This window comes from Rhipicephalus sanguineus, chromosome 9 (genome assembly GCF_013339695.2).
Source record: "Rhipicephalus sanguineus isolate Rsan-2018 chromosome 9, BIME_Rsan_1.4, whole genome shotgun sequence".
NCBI lineage: Eukaryota > Metazoa > Arthropoda > Arachnida > Ixodida > Ixodidae > Rhipicephalus > Rhipicephalus sanguineus.
The window spans coordinates 37,647,337-37,669,375 of record NC_051184.2 but is presented as its reverse complement, the minus strand read 5'-3'; the positions used below and the strand labels follow the sequence as shown (position 1 = coordinate 37,669,375).

Genomic DNA, 22,039 nt, shown 5'->3' with positions numbered 1-22,039 from the left:
GGGGAAAGCTCACATCAATGCCACTTTGCAATGGGTGAAAGCTCTGCTCAGATAAAAATAAATGTTTATTTAACTGCACACTGAAAACCATTCACTGTAAAGAGCGTAAAAACACCAGGTCAGCAGTGTTAAAACATGTACAAAACAGCAACGCACTGCTAGATCATGGAATGTGACTGGATCACTGGGATGGCAAACATGTTAAAAATGGACGGATGAAAGTTGTGCGCAAGGCCACGAGGCACTAATAATAGTACTGTGCTGGACAACCACAGCTGGGCCTTGCTCTAGCATCACATGCTACGTAACTGAATATTGCTTGGTTGGCATCACAACACGATGCCAGAGGTGCTTCCACTAAACCTACCTAAACTTTGTGAAAAACACTGTAGCGATGATCACTATGCAAAACCTTTATCGGCATTACATTATCCGAGGTAGTGGATGGATTTTTTAAAGCTTGTTCTCAACTTTACAAGACTGCTGCTTAACTCAACGTACCATTCCTCCACGACATTTCCAAAGACTAAACAACCATTGTAGAAAACTCTCTGCTTCATACCACACTCCTTGTGGGCTGTGTATGTACGGTTGTACACAAAATTTACATACCACGAAGAACTTTCAAACTGCTACTGGGAATCACTTGCAGAGACAGTTACTGTTGATTCTTGCTTGGGCAATAGTCGTACAACTGAAACAATAATATTTATGCTAGCTCGTGCAAAATTGAGGTTGAGACCAGAGGAGGGGGCGTATTTCTTATGGTCGGTGGGGTATGTCTCTAAATAGATTAATGTTTTCAGAACTCCCCTCTAATAATTCCACCTTACTACCAGTTTCATCGTTCCACATTCCCATAATGTGCCAGCCACTCTTCAAATAATTTGTTAATGTTTACATAAAATAATGATAACCGCAACAACCACAACAGCTGGTGAACACATTACCAATCCAAAGATTCTTGAGTTAAGTGCTCACAATTAGCCACTCAATGTACCCATTCAAAGTGCTGAATTGGTGATAGTTTTAGCAGGCACATGACACAGAGATAAGCAAAACACCATGTGACACAGTTGCTAGAGTCATGATTTCTTCTAAATGAGCGTACTTTGACCACTACCTGCCACATATTCAATGACTCCAATGAGTCCCTAAGAGAAGACAAAAGTTGTTTAACTGGGAAATCAATTGCCTTACTTGCGGCCAAAACATGCTACTTGACGTTAGCAGTCCTGAACAATGTCGTAAAAACATTGGTTCTACCGGTTTCACTTTCTGAAATTGAGGAATGTTAGTGGGAGCATCTCGCTTATGTGAACATCACCAAAGTTTCACTCCATGGTTACAAGCAGTTTAAACATGACGTCACGCATCATTCATAACACCAGGCATGCTTCTGTATCATACAGCGTACACAATATTGCTCGCTTCAGTACATGGAAGATACACGCACGAAAGTAAATAGTATGAGATTCCACTTAAGAGACAAAGATCATTTTGATAAAACAACACTTTCATCACATATGCTGAACAGAAGATCTTATACACAAGACAGGCATACTGTACAAATGTGTAAGTACATATGTATATGCATTAAAAGTAAAACATCTGGGGTTATATGTATTTCAGATCTAGCAGGGGGAGGATGGTATGAAAATAGCTAGGTAATAACAAACAACAACTTGCGTAGACAATTATCATGATTCCAACAGCAAGCTGAGTTATCAGTTTCATTTCTAATTGATATGTACAGTGTACAACACTGCAGCCACACATGACCATATTATGACGTCTCTTAGAATAATCTGACAGTCATGTCCTCTAAAACAATTTATAATTTAGGATGTCAAATGCATAATATCAGAGCAGAAAGGAGTTTAGGTGGGCGGAATGAAATGAATAGACACAATGCAACCAGTACGTTCATGTCTGATGCAACACTTGCCTGTAATATGCTGCTGCTGAAACATAAGCTATCTCCACATGGATCGCTGTGTCACAGCCGTGATTCTTTCTGCCCTAAAGTGGTGACATCAAACAGCTATTACGTAGTACTACAATGTAAAACAAGTCTTCCAACATGTCACTTCATTTGAGGTTACATAGAAAATGAAGAAATAACATAAAAACACGGCTCAAAAAAGAGCTGCACAGTAAAAGTCTAGCCACACGACAAGAACCATGGGCAGTGGTGTAAAAAGCCACAAGCATTTCACTGTCTGTTGCTGCCCTGTCAGGCAACTTGGAATGTTTCGTTAATCATGCAACGCTAACACATTGTTCTGGTACGCCATGCGTAATAAAAAGAAAGAGGGCACCTGTTAGCAAGCACATACTACTACAACTGAAATGTGGGCGAGAAACATAGTTCTTTCCACTTCTCACAGTACATATTGAGATGCTGCACCTTTGTTTCGGCATTACACAACCTCGGAGTGAACGTGATGATATTTTGACTACAAAGTGGCGGATTGGTCGGCAGGATTTCATAAAGCAAAGTGACAGCCAGCAACTAGAGAGTTCAATACTATTCTGAGACTCAATGGAGCACACTCACAGAAATGTTTTGACATTCTGTTCTAATCGAAAAAGGCGATATCCAGCCCATTCCTAGGTATCAGCCTGCAACTCTATGCTCAGTGCCACAGTGTCCCAGCTGCTAATCTGCCACGACATCTGAAAGAGATTTATACAACTACTAAATTATCAGGTTTGGCATTAAGCCAAAACTGGAAAATGAGTGACACTATTAATTTCAACTCGCTACGTAGCTGTAGGTTCAAAGGCAAATGCAGTTGGAAGTCCTTAGATTGGCCTTCCTTTCTTTTACCAGCTTGAAAAACAGAGAGAAGGCAACAAGTACCCACTAGACTGCTGTGTGCACGTCTTTTGTGCACTTCGTGCTATGAGACAGCTCTTAAAGGATTCTGATGCTGATATGAGTTCCCCTTCCTTGTTACGTAATGTGAGTGAGTACTTGAATTTGGCTCACCCATCTACACAAGTTCTACCTATATTAAGCGTTTTGACAATACATACATAAAATATTTGAGCTTCCACGGATTACGGATGTGTTGTACATATCTGGAAAGTACATGCAGAATCATTTTGCAGCTAGCTTCAAACTTCAATTAGCCTTGCGCCAACCTATGCTAATACAGTATGTACGGTATGCTTTGGTGCCCTGTGGACCAACCGTCTCAAAATCATCCTGGGTAATACACTCGGCTGGAATTCAACATACGGGTTGTCTCAATGCAAACACAAGGGGGCCACCTTTGCGCACCGGTAATGGGCGTTTTGGACACTTCGCATGCGCGCAGGACAGAAGATGCACGGCGCAGACAAGTATTACAGTCTTTTAAGTCTTGAGCCTCTTCAGGTCCACAGCATATGACACTTGCCTCGTCAACTGCCCTGCAGTCACAACAAGAAGCGCAGACATGCCAAAAGCACAAGGTTTACGAATGACAGGTGGCAGGTGAGGCCAGTTGCCGAGCCCATCAGAATTGCCGCCTGCTCGGCAATCTGCTGGTATGGATTGGATCCGTCGTCAAAGTACATCGGACAGTCGTCATCTGGAATACAGAGAGAGCGAAATTAGGGACGTTCAACTCATGTTTGTTAGTTGAGACGCCGTAGGAAAGCCCCAAGTCAATCCTGACCACTTAATTTCTCAAACAAAGCTCAGACACAGCAAGATGAATTGCACAGACAATTAGGCCAGGGAAAGCATAGAGGCCGTTAATTGTTGTCCTTAACTGTAGTGCACTAATTTCGATGTAAATTGAAAACAATTGAAGTGGAGGAAAAATTACCCTTTCCGGCATTGTGATGTGAACACACAGCCTTCGAATTACGTGTCCGATGCCCTACCAATTCAGCTATGATGGAAGGCACTTCTCCGTCCACTTTGTTGGGCATTTCTGTGCATGAAATTTTTGGGAGTGTTAGCCAGCACCGCTCATTGCCCAGGGGGGCGAGTGTGGAACACTCTTTTTGCCTGAGGGCGTCACGTGGCAGATGATCTTTGCAAGAGGCAGCAGCTGACCAATAAACCCTCGTATGCTAACCTAAAGACACTAAGTCTGCCGTGGCGAGGTCCTTGCTATGAATGAACGAAGGAAGAGGAACCTTCATTTTTTTTCCAGGGGCTTGTTTATATGTCAGGCACAACGAAATGAATCAAACAGACAATTAGGCCAGAGAAAGCATAGAGGACGTTAGTTGTCGTCTTTAACTGTATAGTGTAATAATGGTGACGTAAACTGAAATGAATAGAAGTCGACGAAAAACCACCCTTTCCGTCAATGGGATCCGAATCCCCAACCTTCGAATTAGGCGAAACAAAGCGTGAAACTTTTCGAGGTGAAACACTGGAGAAACGGTACCAATACTTACGTTCACGTTCGTACTCGACCATGTCGAGGGCAACTTCGGCACCCTCGGTGTAGTTGTTGGACGTGACATCTTGTAAGACGTGGCAAAATGCTCCCACCGACTGGGACATGAGGATACGGTTTAGATCTGCTCGTTGGTACACCTGCAAAGCAGCCAAGGTTTCGTGTTTACTGTCTCTGGTCAAAGCAGGCCCACTGTTAAAGTACAAAACATGCCCAAGTGTTTAACTGAATGTCTTAAGCAAGCACTGAAGCGGTGGAGCAAGCGTCATCTCAATAATCACTCGGAATGAATGGCGTGGACGGTTCTAGCCTGTCCGCAGGAACGGTTTTTGCAGTCAAGACTCAAAATTACTCCTGAACTTCACACCACCACCTTGATTGCAGCCAAGCTGTGCCTTTGAAACAGTGAACTACCTTAATTATAGACTCTAACCTCAGCTTAGTGCTCAGACTTGGAATGCTACAACCTTTGAGCAACTGCACCAAGGAATGCGGCGACATTAGTGTAAAAAATTAAGATGAAAACCAAAGCCACCTTACCCAACACCGAAATTTGCTGTAAGCATCTTCCTCATTGTAGGTGATGAGGTAGGACCGTAAGTTTTCTTTCCAGAACGCAATGCACTTGAGCTCGTAGTCAGGTTCACCTTAGGGGAAGAAACGTAGTGCACACACAAATTAACATGCAGCTTCTAGAAGCGATGAAACTTTGACCCCCCTAATGGGGAACCCTGTGCACACTTATGCATGCACGAATGCAATGACGAGGAAGTTTTCTCCCCAAAGAATGAACCACAAACGATCACTTTTGAACTTCACTTATGTGCGTTCATAATGCAAGTGAGAAACACAGTGCAAGAGAGCGAAGAACAAAGGAAAAACAAATGAAGGCAGTAAGAAAGGAAGCAATGTTTTCACGTGCTTACTATTTACCACTAGATCATCGAGTGCGTTTAAATGGAAGCATGGCAATAAGAGCACCATGCTGTTCATTGACAGCGAGCATGATGCAAAAGCCCAAGGAACTGGAGCCAAGCACACGAGTACAACTCCTTCCCAGTAACTCACTGTAGATGTCCACAGGCCGGCCGAAGTAGTCGACAGAAATGCAGTAGTTGGCATCGATAAGGATGATCTTCTGATCCTTGTCGCACACGGAGAAGTCAGAGATGTTCTCCTTGCAATACACATTGGGCCGCGGAATCTGCGTGACACCTCCGCGGATTCGCGTCTCGAAGGGTATGTCGCCCGTTTGGTCGAACCGGAACTTGCCTGCCACCGGGCACTTGATGGAGACGGGCTCTCTCGCTGGAAATGCAAAGATCCCAGACATTCAAACGTTTGCATGCGCTGACACAGGACGAAAAATAATTCTTCGTACCCGAAATGCTGATGCCATTCCAGTGCTAGGGGCAATCTAACCAGCAAAGTTGGGCAGGCCAAGAGGACAAAGTGTATGCCAGGAATGTCGCACTGTTTCACCAAGTGTGAATAATTTCTTAATTATTCACACTTGGTGCATCACTTGTCACTGTTTGTTCCTTGTGTCTTTGTCTAGATTATTTAAGGTGAATTGATTTGTGGAACAAGCTGGTGTTCATGCACTACATCGAATTCCTTAGATGCATATCGTGATGAATCTTCACAATCGAACACGAAATAAACAACAAAAAAGCTCTCCGGCTGCACTTAGCGTGTAATGACTCAAGCACTTACAAGCAGAAAAATGAGCAAAGTGGAATTATGATACAGTTACTCGAAAGCCACCAATGCAACTTGATTTTATACACTTTTTGCAACGCTCGCTGGGTATAAAATCCGTGGATGTGTGAAGAGCGATTTCGCAGTCATAGGAAAACAGTGACTCACAGATTAGAATATCGTAACGCCACTGCTGCTTGTCGGGGAACATTGTCCATGAGCACACAGTCGAGAACACATCAGTGATCATCTCTTTGCCTGTTGTAAAAAAAGAAAAAGAAAAAAAACCCAATGATGCACAGTTGTAAGTACAATACGCACCGGCCAAGCACAGTTATAGAGATTAGAGAGACACTAACGTGAAACAGTGAATCAGTTTAGATGAATAGAAATTATACTCTCAGAAGTCTCCTGTTGTTAATTTCACCAGTGTAGGTTTATTATTAAAGAAGAAAATCAAGGTCAAAATTTCATTTTCAAATTTCATGCCGAAATCTCTGCACGCGATGTCATCGATTTCAAAGTGTTTTTTTTTTCATGTTTTGGCGACACTGGCACCAAGAAATTTCCTGAAACTTAGTATGTTAAGTCTCTGGCTCCCTCAGTAGACAATGTATTTCATTTTTACAAATTAAGAACTATGTAGGCCCAAGTAGATGCCACCAAAATTTGTGATGTCACGGCAATTGGTGAGAGAACTTCAGGGTGGCGTCGTCGCTCCTATTTTATTCTTGCATGTTTACCTCGCTTACCAAGTGTCAGAGTTGCCAGATGCTGCCGAACTAACGAGCAAATAATCATCCCAACAGAAGCCCAAAAAAGCGGCGCGACTTTTGCGAAAAAGCCTAAAAAAGGCCGAAGATTTATCAATTTTCTCATTCTTGAAAATATTCTTTAATTATAATAAGAAGTCGCTCAAATACGAAGAGAAGGTATACGCAACTATGTGCAAAAGCACATCTGTATTCTTTGCATGTTTGCCAGTGCATGAATAATGTTTGTTGAATACTCCAGCGTGTGTCTGATTACAACACTCAGCTACAGAAAGTCATCGACAAAGGTTCTATTAGTGAACGTGAGGAGCTGTAAAATGACTATATCTGCAGGAAGAACGCAAACAAGCCCCAAAAAAACGCGACAAGCAACTGGAAAATTCTACAAGCGACTCTGTGAAAAAAAAAAAGCCCAAATCTGCTTATTATAAGCGGAGCTGGCGACTCTGCCAAGTGTCTTCTCACGGCAAGCGTAGTGATTTTGGCATTGTGAAGGAGCAATTTACTGATACGAGAAAAATCATTTTTCTCTTTAGTATCCCTTCAAGGGGAACAGCAAAAAGATAACAGCTTAGTTTATGATACGATGAGAAATCGCTGAACAAGAGTGTCGCTGGAGCCAACATTTCGATGACAGAATTCGTCGACAAGGCTTCAGCGACATTCCCCGTTCAACGATTTCTCATTGCTTCAAGTCTCCCTCTTCCCCTGAACTTCTGTCTTGCTTAGATGAACTTTTGATAGTAACCCGATAAAATTATAGTACCGCTATTGAGAACATAATTCCATGCAGTGATTGCATGTGTCAGCACATTCACGAGAAAAAGATAGTGCAGCTGACTCTAAAGCCAGGATTGAAACACCCTTTTTTAACTGTTCCATTGCGTGCATGGCAGCTCACACACAAGGAGCCCAAATAAACGAGAATTATCTAATGTCGACATCGAGACCAAACTTGGCAAGTGTCGAGAACTGTTACCGTGTCATAACTGTCTAAGTAAATGCTAAAAAATGCATTAAAACCAATAAAATCGCAATGATCCACTGACGCTCTGGCACAAATTTCAAGAATTGGGAATGAATCAGTAACTCTAGGATGAAGGAAGATAAATGTTTACAAGATATTGCTAAGTGAACTTATTTACCGTTGCTGTATTGTGTAGTGTAAAAAGAGCTGGAGTACACTACCTTTCCTGTAGCGAATGACACTGTGATGACGTGGCACAAAGTTGAAGCAGACAAAGTCCCTCTGACTGAAAAAGAGAGTGAACAAATCCTTGCACCAGCGTATCTTTTCATCCATACATCAATTATGATGAGATTCTAACATAGAACATGTTTTCGCTTCAATTGATTTGTCTATGAATCGGACTGAAACGTAAACAGGCTGCCAACACAACGCTAAAATCCGTAAGATTGAGAACAGTAGTTCTTTTAAAAGGATAAATTTTCGCAATTATTCAAGTAAACGTAAGGATTGATGCTACTACCACCTGTACTGCTATTACGACTAAACTACTACTACTACTACCCCTACTGTTACTACTACTGGTGTTACTACTACTATTGCTACTACACTAAAACCGTGATATAACAAACCCAAACATAACGAATTGTCGGTTATAACGAAGTAAATGAAGAATAGCCTTGCCATATATAATGTTACAACTATACGTTTATAAAGAATTTTTGCATATCACGAACTTATTTTCGTGTCAGATGAGACTTTGTATTTTTGAGGTCTGAGTGTACTACTACTACTACTACTACTACTACTACTACTACTACTACTACTACTACTACTACTACTACTACTACTACTACTACTACTACTACTACTACTACTACTACTACTACGACTACGACGACGACGACGACGACGACGACGACGTTGGCACAAGATACACACGCCAGCTTCGCTGTAAAACACACCAGGACTGTGGCGGTGCACACTCACCAGCCATGGATGCCATGTCGAGCCATCAGGTATCTGTTCTCACGTGCCTCAACACACACGTAGATCTGCTCCCGGATTCGACCGGTGTCGGGCTTCCAGGTTTCGACTATGTGCGTCTTGTTGATGACGACCAGTGAGTCGAAGTTGGCCGTGTTCAGCCAGGTGCCGGTGAAGTTGTCGGGCAGCGTACAGCTGGGCTGCACAATCTCGGTTTTCACTGCAGAGAGCGGTAGAACGAGTCATACGCCAATGCAATGACTGACTGAATCTCAACTGATGACTGGTTATATTAACCTATCCGTGGTATTCGAGATCCCAAAGCAGCACTGGGCCTCTGACAGATGTCATAGACAGAAGTGCCAGATTAACTTTAATTATCTCTTCCCTTGTAGTTTTGAAATATGCACTTGTTAAAATCTCCAAGCATGATCCAACTATACTAACAAACATTTTTTAAGCTTGTTCTTGAGCCAGTGTACAATGATGTTTCAAAGCATTTTTCTCCTGGGTAACAAGACTGGAACTACCAGTTCCTAGAAATGGATAATAATATTATGGTCAATTATATTTGAAGGCTTATTAGCCTAGAGCCTTCACTTTCACACAGACACAAAAAAGACAAGTAAAAAATATGCATGACGTTAGTACTTCCTTAACACTGCATTAAGAGAAGGTAGTTAGCAAACTAAAGCAGCTTTATTTATCAAGACATACCCTGTGAGCGATGCTTACGAATAGCCACTGGCCTTACCTTGTTCCAAGCGGTAGCGTTCGGGTGACTCCTGAGGCGTTTTGAGCGACGAACACTCGGGTTCAATGGAGACACCCAGATAGATGTCGTCGTCTCTGTTTGCCAGCTGCAAGAGATGCCAACTCGCACGTTGAGACACAGAGAAGCTTCCGCTGACAGTATATGTGCAGCACATACTCTATGCAACCATCACTTGCAGCATTTACTGATTATGTGAAATCATGTTCATTCATGTAGAGTGACAATTGCATTCCCTAGCATCTGTTGACTAACACATACGTGTCTGATGTCCCGACATTTAAAAAAAAGCGTGCACAGTGCGTCAAGTGTTCCCTTGATATAACGTAACCGAAATTAAAAGTTTTTAGATATTTTAGTGTGTGTGTGTGTATATATATATATATATATATATATATATATATATATATATATATATATATGAAGGTAACCAGAGTGTCTACGAGTTTAATTTTTCGGGTGCTCATGCCACAAAGCCAAAATTTCATTACAAGCATTATTCATGAAAATACTTTCTCTCAATCTTGACTGCGCTGTCTTTCATGCATATTCTGAAACATTTGCTAGAAACACTTCAAACTGTCAAGCCTCATACTGTTCGTATGCTGGTGAAAAGCAATAATGCTTCAATAAATTAGCTCGAGCACTGTCACTTGAACAAAGGAAAGAACATACGCCAAATCCTGCTACAGCGAAATTGACGGGACGCATGAAAAAAATCGTTGTCGTAAAATTTCGTTGCAGCGAAACATTATCTATAGGCCACAAAAGTTAGGAAGATCTGATGATTATGACTCATCCTTTGGTCCCAGCAAGTGCATGCACTGAACTCTCGCTAACTCAGGTGTACTTGGCCGCACACCGAGTGAACGCATTTTCTCGTGTATAACACGCACGAAATATACAGAAAATTTGAAACTGAGCTCGGGGTGCAGTTTATACGAGAATTTCGGTGCGCAAGCTGGCTTCATGGCATGCGTCCAAAGTAATGCAAAGAAGACGGCTTTGCGTCAATACGCGGGTATCTTTTTTTTTTTTTCTGCAGCGGTTAGTACTAGGAGGTGCTCGTTACGTGCAGGGGCGGGTTATACACAAGAAAATACAATATTTAGGCTACCTTCGGAGCGCGCCAAGCACGCAGCGCCACGAACGAGCGTGCCAAAGCTTCGCTAGAGGCCAACCGTAAACTAAGCGCCGAAGCACCGCATTGCCGTAGTCATAAGCGAGCGACCGGAAAGCCGAAACACTTCGTGCTGTTTTACGCCTCTACGTAATGCCTTTAATCTTCCACTTTGTTAGCTGCATACCTCCAGAGCTAAGTCTTATCGATGATTGCGACGAACACGACCGCGGTTTTCTGCGTAGCAGATGCAACAAACGGTAGCTCTGTTTTCAATCTGTGCACGCTGGCCGTGAGCGTGCCTTCGGAACTGCGTCGTTACTATCTGTGATCACATCTACCGCGGTTTTTCCACAGCGTTCTGGCAAGCAGCACTGCTTTGAGTCGGTGGGCTTTGGATGCGCGCGTATACATTCGTGGTCGACACGACCGCATTTGTGTTTGCAGCGGTTGCGGCAGAATGTAGTTACGCTTGGACTAGGTGAACGCTGGCCGTGCGTGTGCCTTCATAACTCCGTGGTTGTCATTCACGATAGCAGGGCTAGTGACGATGAGCAGTAGCTTTGTTTTGAACACTATGTCAAAAACATCGCGAGAGTTCTTGAAGGACGATTCTACCGCGGCTCGCACACGCAACAAACCTGCCGGCAGCATCAAGGTGGATGGATGATCTGTCGCTGAGCACCTCAATGGCGAAAAATTTACCGAGATGTGCGTGTGGTGGCAGAAAACGTGTCTCCGATGAAGACACGGGTCTTGCGATGCAGCCGCACGGCTCTGGAAGCCACGAGCCGACGAGAAATGGTCGAGTTGCTAGCAGAATTTCGAGGCAATCCTAGGCAAGCCCCTTTTTCTTATGTGATAGCACTCGCGAAAACTTCGTTGAAGCGGAAGTACCAATGAAAAGTATTCGTTGTGACGAGACATTTTTCGCATTGTTCTTTATGGGTGGCTGACAGGGAATCCAAAATTATTCGTTGTAGTGGGAATTTCGTTGTAGCGGAGTTCATTATAGCAGGATTTGACTGTACACAGTATTCGTAATCAAGAAAAAATTGAGGGAACTTACAAAGCAACGATACTTCGCATCGATACGACTCTCGCGAGTGTTCATGACAGCAAAGTAGCGGTCCTTGCCAATGTACCAGTCGCCGAGGCACTTGTACTGGACCTCTGAAAAAGAGTTGCATGAGAACCAACCGTTAACGTGGGGCTGCGCGGAACGACGTTAACAAAGTGCATGCTGAAGAAAATCTTTTAAGAACGGCTGACATCGATGGCAATTCCACAGCAACAGTCTAAGCTGCACAGTCCTTTGAAGATCGTACTAACACTACTGTACATCGAGGACCTTACACAAGTGAGACGGCACCGAGAGTGTACCAGTAGGCAAGTATCGTAACTGACATGACTATGCCACTGCAACGCCCTGGTTTTCAATTCATGGCAATTTACTGCTCAAGCGATTCACTAAAAGGCACACCACAATCAATACTACAGTGTCTACCTCCATTTAGTGAAATAGAACTGTTGTTGAACCACCCCTGTTAGACATTAAAGGGACACTAAAGGAACACAGTTTGGTTAGATGGATTCTTTACCTGCATTCGAGTACATCACCACTTTATGCACGTCAATAAACACACTTTTTGCGCCGGAAACAGCCACCAAAAGTCTCTGGTGCCACTGCTCAATTTGAATCACCCACACCTAATGGAGGACTTGACACCACCACCGCGGCTGCCGATTTCTGTGAATCAGCGGGCGTCCGAGAGCTCCACAGCCATATGTAGCATCAGCTCTGGCTTACTGCACGTCTCATCACCATCATCAACCTGACTACGCCCTTTGCAGGGCAAAGGCCTCTCCCATGTTCCGCCAATCGACCCGGTCCTGTGTTTGCTGCTACCATGTTATACCTGCAAACTTCTTAATCTCATCTGCCCACCTAACTTTCTGTCTCCCCCTCGCGTTTGCCTTCTCTTGGAATCCAGTTAGCTACTCTTAATGACCAGCAGTTATCTTGCCTACGCGCTACAAGCACTGCCTATGTCCATTTCTTCTTCTTGATTTCAACTAAGATGTCCTTAATACCCATCTGTTCCCTGACCCACTCTTTGCTCTCTTCCTGTCCCTTAAGGTTACACCTAACATTCCTTTTCATTGCTCGCTGCATGGTCCTCAGTTTAAAGGGGTGGTACCATCAAATTTCGAGGCTATAACAAGCCTGTTGTGGGTTTCCTCTGTATGCAAGGACACTCCACACGAAGGGTTGGACACAGCAAATGTTTAGAATATATTTTATTTCACTTCCAAAGTGTACCTAAATGCCCGTTCTCCCGATCAAAACCCATCGCTAGCGCGCCAACACTGACATAGATCTGTAGGATGGACAACGAAAGTTGTAGTGACGTCACACCAGATCTGCTGTAATGACGTGAGTGACCTGCGGACCTCCGCCACCTCCGCAACGTACGTACCGGCTGCAGTGAACTAGAATATATTCTAGTTCACTATAGTACCGGCAAAGCATCGGTTGCTACATCACTCGCCGAGTTTCGATCGTTTTCTGGCTAAGTGCGTCACAGCCTTGTGTGGTCACGTGACCACGCCTCCTACACTTCTACGTCACTGCCCAACCTCGGCGCCCAGAAACTGAAAACGAAAGTTGTCCACATCAAAAGGCGATATTAAATTATTTAGCGAGAATACATGAATCTTGGTGCGTGCATCGTTCTTCCTGGAGCTTTAGGAAACGCTTACAGCAAAGAACGCGCAAGCCACAAACATGGTGGCACCACCCCTTTAAGTTGAACCCTCTTTGTAAGCCTCCAGGTTTCTGCTCTGTAGGTAAGTACCGGTAAGATGCAGCTGTTACATACCTTCCTCTTGAGTGACAGTGGTAAACTACCATTCATGATTTGAGAATGCTTGCTACTACCTGTCCTAAGTAGACGTATTCCTTTACAAATTGCACTGCCTCACTACCTATCGAAAAGCGCTGTTCTCTTCTGAGACTGTTGCACATTACTTTAGTTTTCTGCATATTAATTTTCAGACCTACAGTTCTGCTTTCCTTGTCCAATTCAGTAATCATGAGTTGCAATTCGTCCCCTGAATTACTCATTAATGCAATGTCATCAGCGAATTGCAGGTTACTAAGGTACTCTCCATAGACACTGCACGTCTATAGACGTCTACTTATTGTCAAAATTTATGCGGTTCAGTTTTTATGTATAAGCCCTTCAGTAATCAGAGATGATCTGACGTCACTTACTGAGGTTCCCACAGAGCATGACAGAGGGCGCCACACTGATTTATCAATTTTGTTCTTTCCTCACTAACAAATCCTCTGTTCTTGTCATGAATGGTGAACTGGTTATTACACAAGCCCAATCTTTCAATCAAGCTCAACTTAATATTTCCCTTTTATTGGGAACTAAAAAGCCACACACATATAAGCAACAAAGTGTGCGTGTTTAACAACGTGAGTATAGTGAGAGATCACATGGCGCCTCCGTGCTTACATCTGAGCGCGGCTGTGAATTATGTTCTACTGCAGCTGCCGCGAACTCCAGACATGTATAGTCACGTTTTTCCAGGGACGCTGCTCTCGCTATGTATCGTAAACAGAGAGCAATGTAACTGCCCTTATCCTCTTCGAGGACTCTGCCTCCATCAGGGCAGTCAGCTCGAGGCTCTGTAACTACGAGCAGCTCAATAAAGTTCCTCTTCCGCCCTCTGATCCTGCGTTCTTGACATACAACACCTTTAGTGTCCCTTTAGTGTCCCTTTAACTGGCTCGAGTAAAAGCACAGCTCACCTCCCTCCTCGGTCTCCTGCATGCCCTCGCACTGCTTGTAGTTGATGGTGAACTGCTGGTTGACGACGAAGAACTGAGTTCCCGGCATCTGACAGGCTGTTATGTTGGCGTCCGGATGTTTGCACTCGCCCGTGAACTTGTACGTGTTTCGGTACGCAAACTTCCACACGCCTTCCAAGCTCGAACGACAGTTCTTTGCCGTCGGGTTGGTTGCTGGACATTTAAAAGGGCCCGGGAGAAGAAGGGGGCACACATTAAAGAAAGAACAAGAGGCAATGTACACAGAGGAAATATGAATTTTGCGAAGCGAGGAGACTACTGTGCTCCCCTTGAAAGGGCCTCTCATCAGGTCTGGCTATTATGAACAGACAAGCAGAATGCTTTCACTGCATGCTCATGATTGTGTTTGCCAAGAATTACATCGTGACGCAGTCGTGAAAAGACCTCAAATTTCAAACTGAATGTCATTTGCCCTTGTCCTCGCGGACACCACGCTTCAACATGGGGTGATGGTGTACAACACAGAGTGCGTCTACGTAGATAAAGGTGCTGTGCCGTGCAGCAAAAGGAACTTCAATGTCCCATCGCCCGCCGCACAGAGTGGCTGGTGAGGAAGACATCGAGGCACTCAAGTGCAGCATAAGCTCCAGAGAAAGAAGGAGGGCGCATCACGCACTGCACGTGGTCGTGGGAGTGGCCGTGCATGTAGGCCACGTGCTGCACCGTAAGCACGTGGCCCACGTGCTGACGCGTGTGCACTATGCGATCCTCCGGCTCCGGTACGGCAGAACGGAGGGAAGGCTCGACGCAGCAAGTGGCAAGCGTGTGAAGCTCCCCTCCTCACATTGTTGTTGCATGCCACTTTCTATTGGGCATCTAACAATTTCCAGTGCATAGCTAATGCAATTTGCTGGGTGGCCTGGTGAGGGACCCTTTAAAGCTGTGCATCTTTGAAAGATCGTGCAATGCTCACAGAAAAGAGTGATCCTCTCCTGGTTGATATCAAGAGAGCGGCACACAGTCTTGATGTCAGGCTACTTCACCTTCATTGAGATTGACGCAGCCAGCTAGAGACAAGAGAGAAAATTTAATAACAATGTACATAAACACAAATACCATGACAAACAACTGTTTGCCAAGTACAAAATTTTTAGCAACTTAAGCTTGTACATTAGCCTTAAAATTGCTATGTTAAAAATATAGCCCCATGTATGTTAACCATCTTTCAGAAATCATACGAAACACTGGAGTGGAGTTACTCAAAAAGTTGTGTTCAGTATTGACTTGATATCATCTGTGCTTTTACATACGAGCTATGGTATGCTTTGCTCTCAGAATTTGGGGGTACTGCTGTGTTTTCCGAGGACAGGAAGGTTCGATAAATAGAGCTTGGTTGTTTTGACGTTCTGATAATGCATGCGTTGAGATTTGTTTTCCTTTATGTTTGTTATTGGGTTATCACGATTTGTCTACACTTAATACTGAAACAAGGTTGACTATCTACGTAGTATCACTTACGTCATCTGATTTAGTAAAGCTTCTCTCACATTTTTATCTACACATTCCTTTTCGTTATTAGGGACCGCCAAGCTCGGCTTGGCGGTCCCTACGTGGGACTAGCCGGGTGGCATGGGGTCTCTCGTGCGTCTTCTCTGGACCCCAATAAAGTTTGCACCATCATCATCATCATCATAAACTACCTGGTTCATGGTCCGTTTCCCATAGTGTGCATGTGCGAACATAATTAAGGAATCGTTATTATCATCAAAAGCCATACGACGCGTTGATGCCAAGGTGTGCTACGAGACTAGGCAAGACGACTTACTCTCAATCTTTTCCAAGACATTCAGGGTCCGCACAAATATGCGGACGCAGTAGTAACAGGCACTGCAAAAAATATAATGGTTTTTGTTAGGTCAGTAGCAACTGAAAGTACAGTAAAGTGTTAGTCCTTTGGCCATCATCAATTCTAAAAATGCGGAATCATTCTCTGGTTTCCGTCAGCATATATATGCATTTTTCACATGCCCCCACATAATAGGTGTCGAATTTTCGGTAACCCTGGCATACTTGGCTCCCCACTACTCAATTTGGATGGCCATTAATTAGAGCACAGTGAGCTTGGAGCACCAGAAATGTGCGCTGCAATACAGAAAAAATGGTGCCAGCACCCAAGTAAATTGATGTTCAGGTACGCACGAAGTTAAACCAGTTGTAATTAAAGTTAAATTTTGGGGCTTTATGTGCCAAAACCATAGGATATCATTACGAGGCATGCCGTAGCGGGGATCTCAAGATTAATTTTGACCAGCTGGGGTTCTTCAACATGTACCCAAATCTAGGTTAGCGAGCCTTTTTGCTGTGGCTGGGTATCCGACTCACGCATCTGGAAGTGACTACTTATGCAACACAAAGAAAATATCCATGACTGGTTCAAGCCATTATGCCGACTAACATAATGTGAATACTGTTCGTGTGAAGCCCTTCAATACCTCTTAATTCTTGGCGATATTTATTCAGCAGGAATGGCCGATACACAACCCGCTGAAGATAAAGTAGACGAATGTCTACATGGCTTCTATGCTATCAGTCCAGTGACTGGCATGCGACAGGCAGTGTTAAAAACAAGGTACAATTGCAGCATGTGAAAGCACAGTCAATCACAAGAATTTACATACTACATAGGTTATCAAGGAAAAGCTATACACCTCTACAATTTGGAATTTGGCTTACCAGCCCTGCCCAAAAATATATGCGAACAATAAAGCACAGTCCTCTTTTACTGGCTTCTGTAGTGAACTACCCTCAAGTGCAACTGTTTACTTTTTTTCTCTTTAATCTTACAGTTCTACATTTTTGTCCTGGTTCACTGCAATAACCAATTCAATTTTGCTGTATTATGTTCGAAAACTACAGTTGTATTATATGGCATGGTGTAATGGAAGACTTAAGATTACATTTCAACACGCCACATCTCAAAGCTAAGGTGCATGGTCGTTTTTGCATTCTGCACCAATCGGAATGCGACCTCTGCAGTGGGTATCAAACCCACAACCTTGAGCTTAGCAGTATGCCACAGCCACTGAGGGTGGTGCAGTGTGTCTCCCCAAAAGTTGCACACCCTAAAACTTGCAACAATCGTGTGTCGTTTTTGACAGTAGACACACACGCGAAACATAATTTTTTAGAAAGTTGGGCAGCGCCACATCTGGCAGCAGCAACGACTCTCTCTGCCTACAAAAGCATACAACGTAGCTAAACCTCGTTATAATGAACACTAATATTGCGAATCATTGGCTACAGAGAACTAAGTAGTTCGAACCTTGCTTGGTCACGCTTTATCTCAGTGACATTTATTCTTTTTATAACAAAACCGAAAACACAAGAGGTGCCGTGATATCAACTGTAAAGAAAAAACATTTGGCTCGCGACTTGGTCAAAACGCGGAAGGTAGCAAAAAAAGGCAAAGAAAAAGACCGCATTATAACCGGTCCTGCACTATATGCGGTTACGTTATAAGTGGTCTGCACTGTATAGCGAATCATTGGCTATAGAGAACTAAGTAGTTCGAACCTTGCTTGGTCATGCTTTATCTCAGCGGCATTTATTCTTTTCATAACAAAACCGAAAACGCAAGAGGTGCCCTCGATATCGGCTTGGTCAAAACGCGGAATCTAGCAAAAAAGGTAAAATATATATTGAAAGACAATTCGCAACCACTATTCTTTTGAAATATTTCAAAAGTTTACAGAAATTTTGGTCATCTAGTGCAAAGAAAAGTGCATTTGACTGGTTGTGGCACCACATGAACCGAAGTTTGAAATGGCGCAAGGGGGTAATCTGCCTTTTTCATTTTCCTGTGCTGCCCTTTGCCGTTCTGGTAGGGCTTTGGTAGGGGCCAGGACAGCCAGTATTGCCAGAAAGAAAGCCTCCGAGATGAAAGGGCACTGTATGACCTTTCCGCTAGGGGAAGGGTGCATGCACCATGGCACCATGAAAGAGGCAGATTAGCCACTATAAACAAGGTGTTTGTCCCGTTTATAGTTGTGAAGCCTACACTAGGGCATTTTGTACCTAAGATTTTTTGCAAGCCTGATTGGCGACTTGTTCAAGCCGATTTTTGTCGCTACTGTTATAACGAATATTGGACGTACTGAACTAATTTATGGTCCCGATGCTTCTTCGTTATAATGAGGTTCGGTCGTAAATGTACTATGATTAAAGTCTAGGAAGCTCACTACTAAATTTGCCACTGAAAGGCACATTCACTACCAGGTTTTATTCGCACTAAAGATGCACAGGGTAGAAGGGGCACCAACCTGTATTCGAATATGATGGTAAAGTTGTCATTATTTCTGTTGACAAGATGCAGGCAGTCGCCCCGGTTCGACATGCGGTTGTTGTCGATGGTCGTGTAAGTGTCGTCACCGCGCTCCTTGGAGTACCATTCGCCCTGTAACGTCTGAGGTATCGTGCACCTCTCTGAAGGCCTCTGGTAGTAGGCATGTCCTGAGAAAAAGAAAAGGTTCAAGAAAAAGCTTGGCTTATACCTCTGTCACACGAGAAGGTTTAATGTCATTTGTACCTAATGGCATTTACATTTAGTATGGTTAGTTGGCTGCCACACGGGAAAAGTAATGTCATTACACGAAAATTACTTGTGCAAACGAGTGAGTTTGCTGAACTCATTTTAACGCGTTTCTGTTGTGAAAGTACTCTCACCAAAGAGGGTCCGCGTGCAAATATATAATAAATGGTAAATAATTCATTATAACAATCATTATGCTCTTATTTTTAAACATATTGTTTTATTTTTTACCGAACAATTTAACTTATTTGTTCTAAAAAGTACGGATGTTCTAGTTCCCAGCGAAACAGTAACAAATGTCACCAGCCATGTAGCTGTCAGTCTGACATACAGCCTGTCTACCACCGATGGCGTCAACGCAGTCTGACAGTTATCTGCTGTAAACAATTTTTATTAGGATTTTATATACATAAGAACATCTTTTTTGCACACACACTGTGACATTTTTGTTCATTCTGGTCTTCGCTACATCGCGAGTGACATCACCTACAGATTACATTATATCCTGCTGTGTATTGGCTCACGACAACTAATATCATTTGATGTGTCGAATGTCATTAGCTACAAATGACATTAAGCCTTCACGTGCTACAGGGGTATTAGCCACACAAAAGCGTGGCTGCATTTAAGAAGAGAAAGACACTCATACGAAGGCACGTTCAGCTTTCTTGTGAACACGGAACTGCTGGGGAACACCCAGACTGCACATTGCTGCTAAGTGACATTTCGAAATAAAGAAGAGATGAAAAATTCGTGAACAGGGTGTGTGCTGGAGTCAATTTTTCAATCTCTTCCAGAATTTTTAGTCTTTCCCCGACTCCTGCCTTTTTTTGGATTTCGAAATACAGATTTTCATGACTTTGCCAGTTGTGCAGTTTCCAGCGTTTGGGAGTGCTAAATCTTGCACTCGTTAAATTCTCATTCCCGTAGAGTTTGCTGCACTGTGACAACTGCACAACACCAACTACAACTATTTAGCTTGCGATGCAGTGCTCTAAGACAGCAAGATAATGCGATCGGCAAAGAAGCTTCATGCAGAGTATTTCATCAATGCACTCCTACTCCTATTAAATAGAAAAACAAAATGTTTCAGCTGAAACAGGCTTATACAGGTCACGTGACCAACCACCTTACATAACAAAAGAGGAATAAAACAAAAAGCCGTTTTATTTTTTGTTAAGCACAGCCGTACGAAGCCAACAAATGACGCTAATAAAAGCATAAAGGGTGTCATTTGTAGCTTTCAATTGAAATGCACTAATTATGCGATAAAGGTAAAAAAAAAATGATTTAAAGCGGATGCAAAACCAGCTCGCCGCCGGTGGGTACCGAACCCACAACCTTCGCATTACAGGAAAGACAGACCACCAAGTGAAGCGCAACGACTTCTAACTTCTACGTTTCTATCAGACACCGACACACGCTACGACGAGGTTCTGTGGAACGCAGCTCGGCATAGAACACTCAATGCTCCCGCCAGGAAACGGCATATCATGCGTGCTTGCAAGCTGAGTCAAACGGTGACGTGGAAAACGCGGCGCGCCTGTCGTAAACAACGGTTTCGTATAACATTTGATACGCAAGCAGTACAGGATTCCGTCTGTAGCATGGGGCGCGCCGCTACGAAGTCAAATTGCAGCGACAAACACAAACTGGGTGAACACAACTGCGTGCTTATAAGAAATGGGATCACGACAGAACAAACTTGGGAAGTAGGGTACAAGTTAAAGCAAACAGCGCACAGAATTCCTTGGATTCAGTGAGTTAAGGCTCAAAGGCAGCAATATGACAATGCATCAAGGTACAGACACGCAAGTAACACATAAGTATTCAAACTGAAGAGCGGTAAACACGACGTAAACATATGCCCGTCACAAGTACAGCGCAAACTAGAAAACGTCCCCTTTATCTCATCTTCAACGACAGCTCTTACAAAGATGTTCTAGCCTACTGTGCACTAATGCCTCTTCCCGTTTCGAAAACCGGGAGCCACTGATGATAGCGACACAAACAGCGATAACGGCTCAACGAATCAACGGTTCAATGCTCCGGACAACGCCTATCTCATATGCGATCGGCGCACGGATGTCTTTACGGAAACATTGCGATCGAACGCTAACGCTGCGATAGGATTCGCGATAGATAGCTCGTGCAGTACTCACCAGCGGATAAAACCGAAGATAAGAGTAAAATCCTAAGAAAGTGCGAACGATAGCCACCTCCCCAACGCTGACATTCCGAGGGAGGCGCCATGTTTGCAGCGACGTTGTTGCCAACGCTCCATATTTCCGGTTTACGCGTGGCCTCCGAGATAACGCTCAAAAAAAAAAAAGAGTTGTCGGTATATAATCTTGGAGGCCGTATTTACGCTAGGTAATTTTTGAGCTTACGAACATTTTGTCAGAAAAACTGGGGTGGCAATTGCAGTAAAAAATTTAACATTAAAAAGTATGGAGAAAGAAATACCGGTCTAAAATTGATTTCTTAAAGTGAGCTCGGGAAGCTGCAGTAAGCAGACGTCGAAAGCTCACATTCCATTACATTCGGAAGAAAAGCGGTTTCGTTTTGCCTTCTCCGTTCTCTTGTTCGATGAAATGGAGGTAACGAGCAAGAATTCTAGCTCGCACCACTGTAGTATAAGCTTGACAGCCGGGAGTCGGTAAGTGCATTGTTATTACGATCCCTGGAATAGTTTTATAACAGTCAATCTTTATCATGGTTAATCGTCCGCCATCTTGCGATGGATGCAGTTGCGGTATCGTCTGCTTGTGCTTCCATTGGAGATTCCGAGCGGCAGCCGATTGCAGAACTCTTCGGCCTAGAAAATGCAGCTATTAAATGCGAAGCATCTTAAATGCGAAGCATTTCTTAGCGAACTTCTGCGACTTTGAGCGTATCTATC

At 43.6% G+C, this 22,039-nt stretch overlaps 1 protein-coding gene across 1 annotated transcript; it reads right to left on the bottom strand.

Moving 5' to 3' along the window:
- Window positions 1–47: 47 nt before the first annotated feature.
- Window positions 48–21,421, bottom strand: LOC119405004 (uncharacterized). Its single transcript, XM_037671752.2, is given in 15 exon segments — window positions 48–3,581; window positions 4,405–4,546; window positions 4,947–5,053; window positions 5,475–5,714; window positions 6,276–6,365; window positions 8,069–8,133; window positions 8,838–9,054; window positions 9,589–9,694; window positions 11,796–11,899; window positions 14,550–14,762; window positions 15,523–15,583; window positions 15,585–15,616; window positions 16,375–16,436; window positions 18,869–19,058; window positions 21,300–21,421. Coding segments are annotated over 15 exon segments (1,875 nt in total). The 5' UTR covers window positions 21,391–21,421; the 3' UTR covers window positions 48–3,426.
- Window positions 21,422–22,039: the final 618 nt, after the last annotated feature.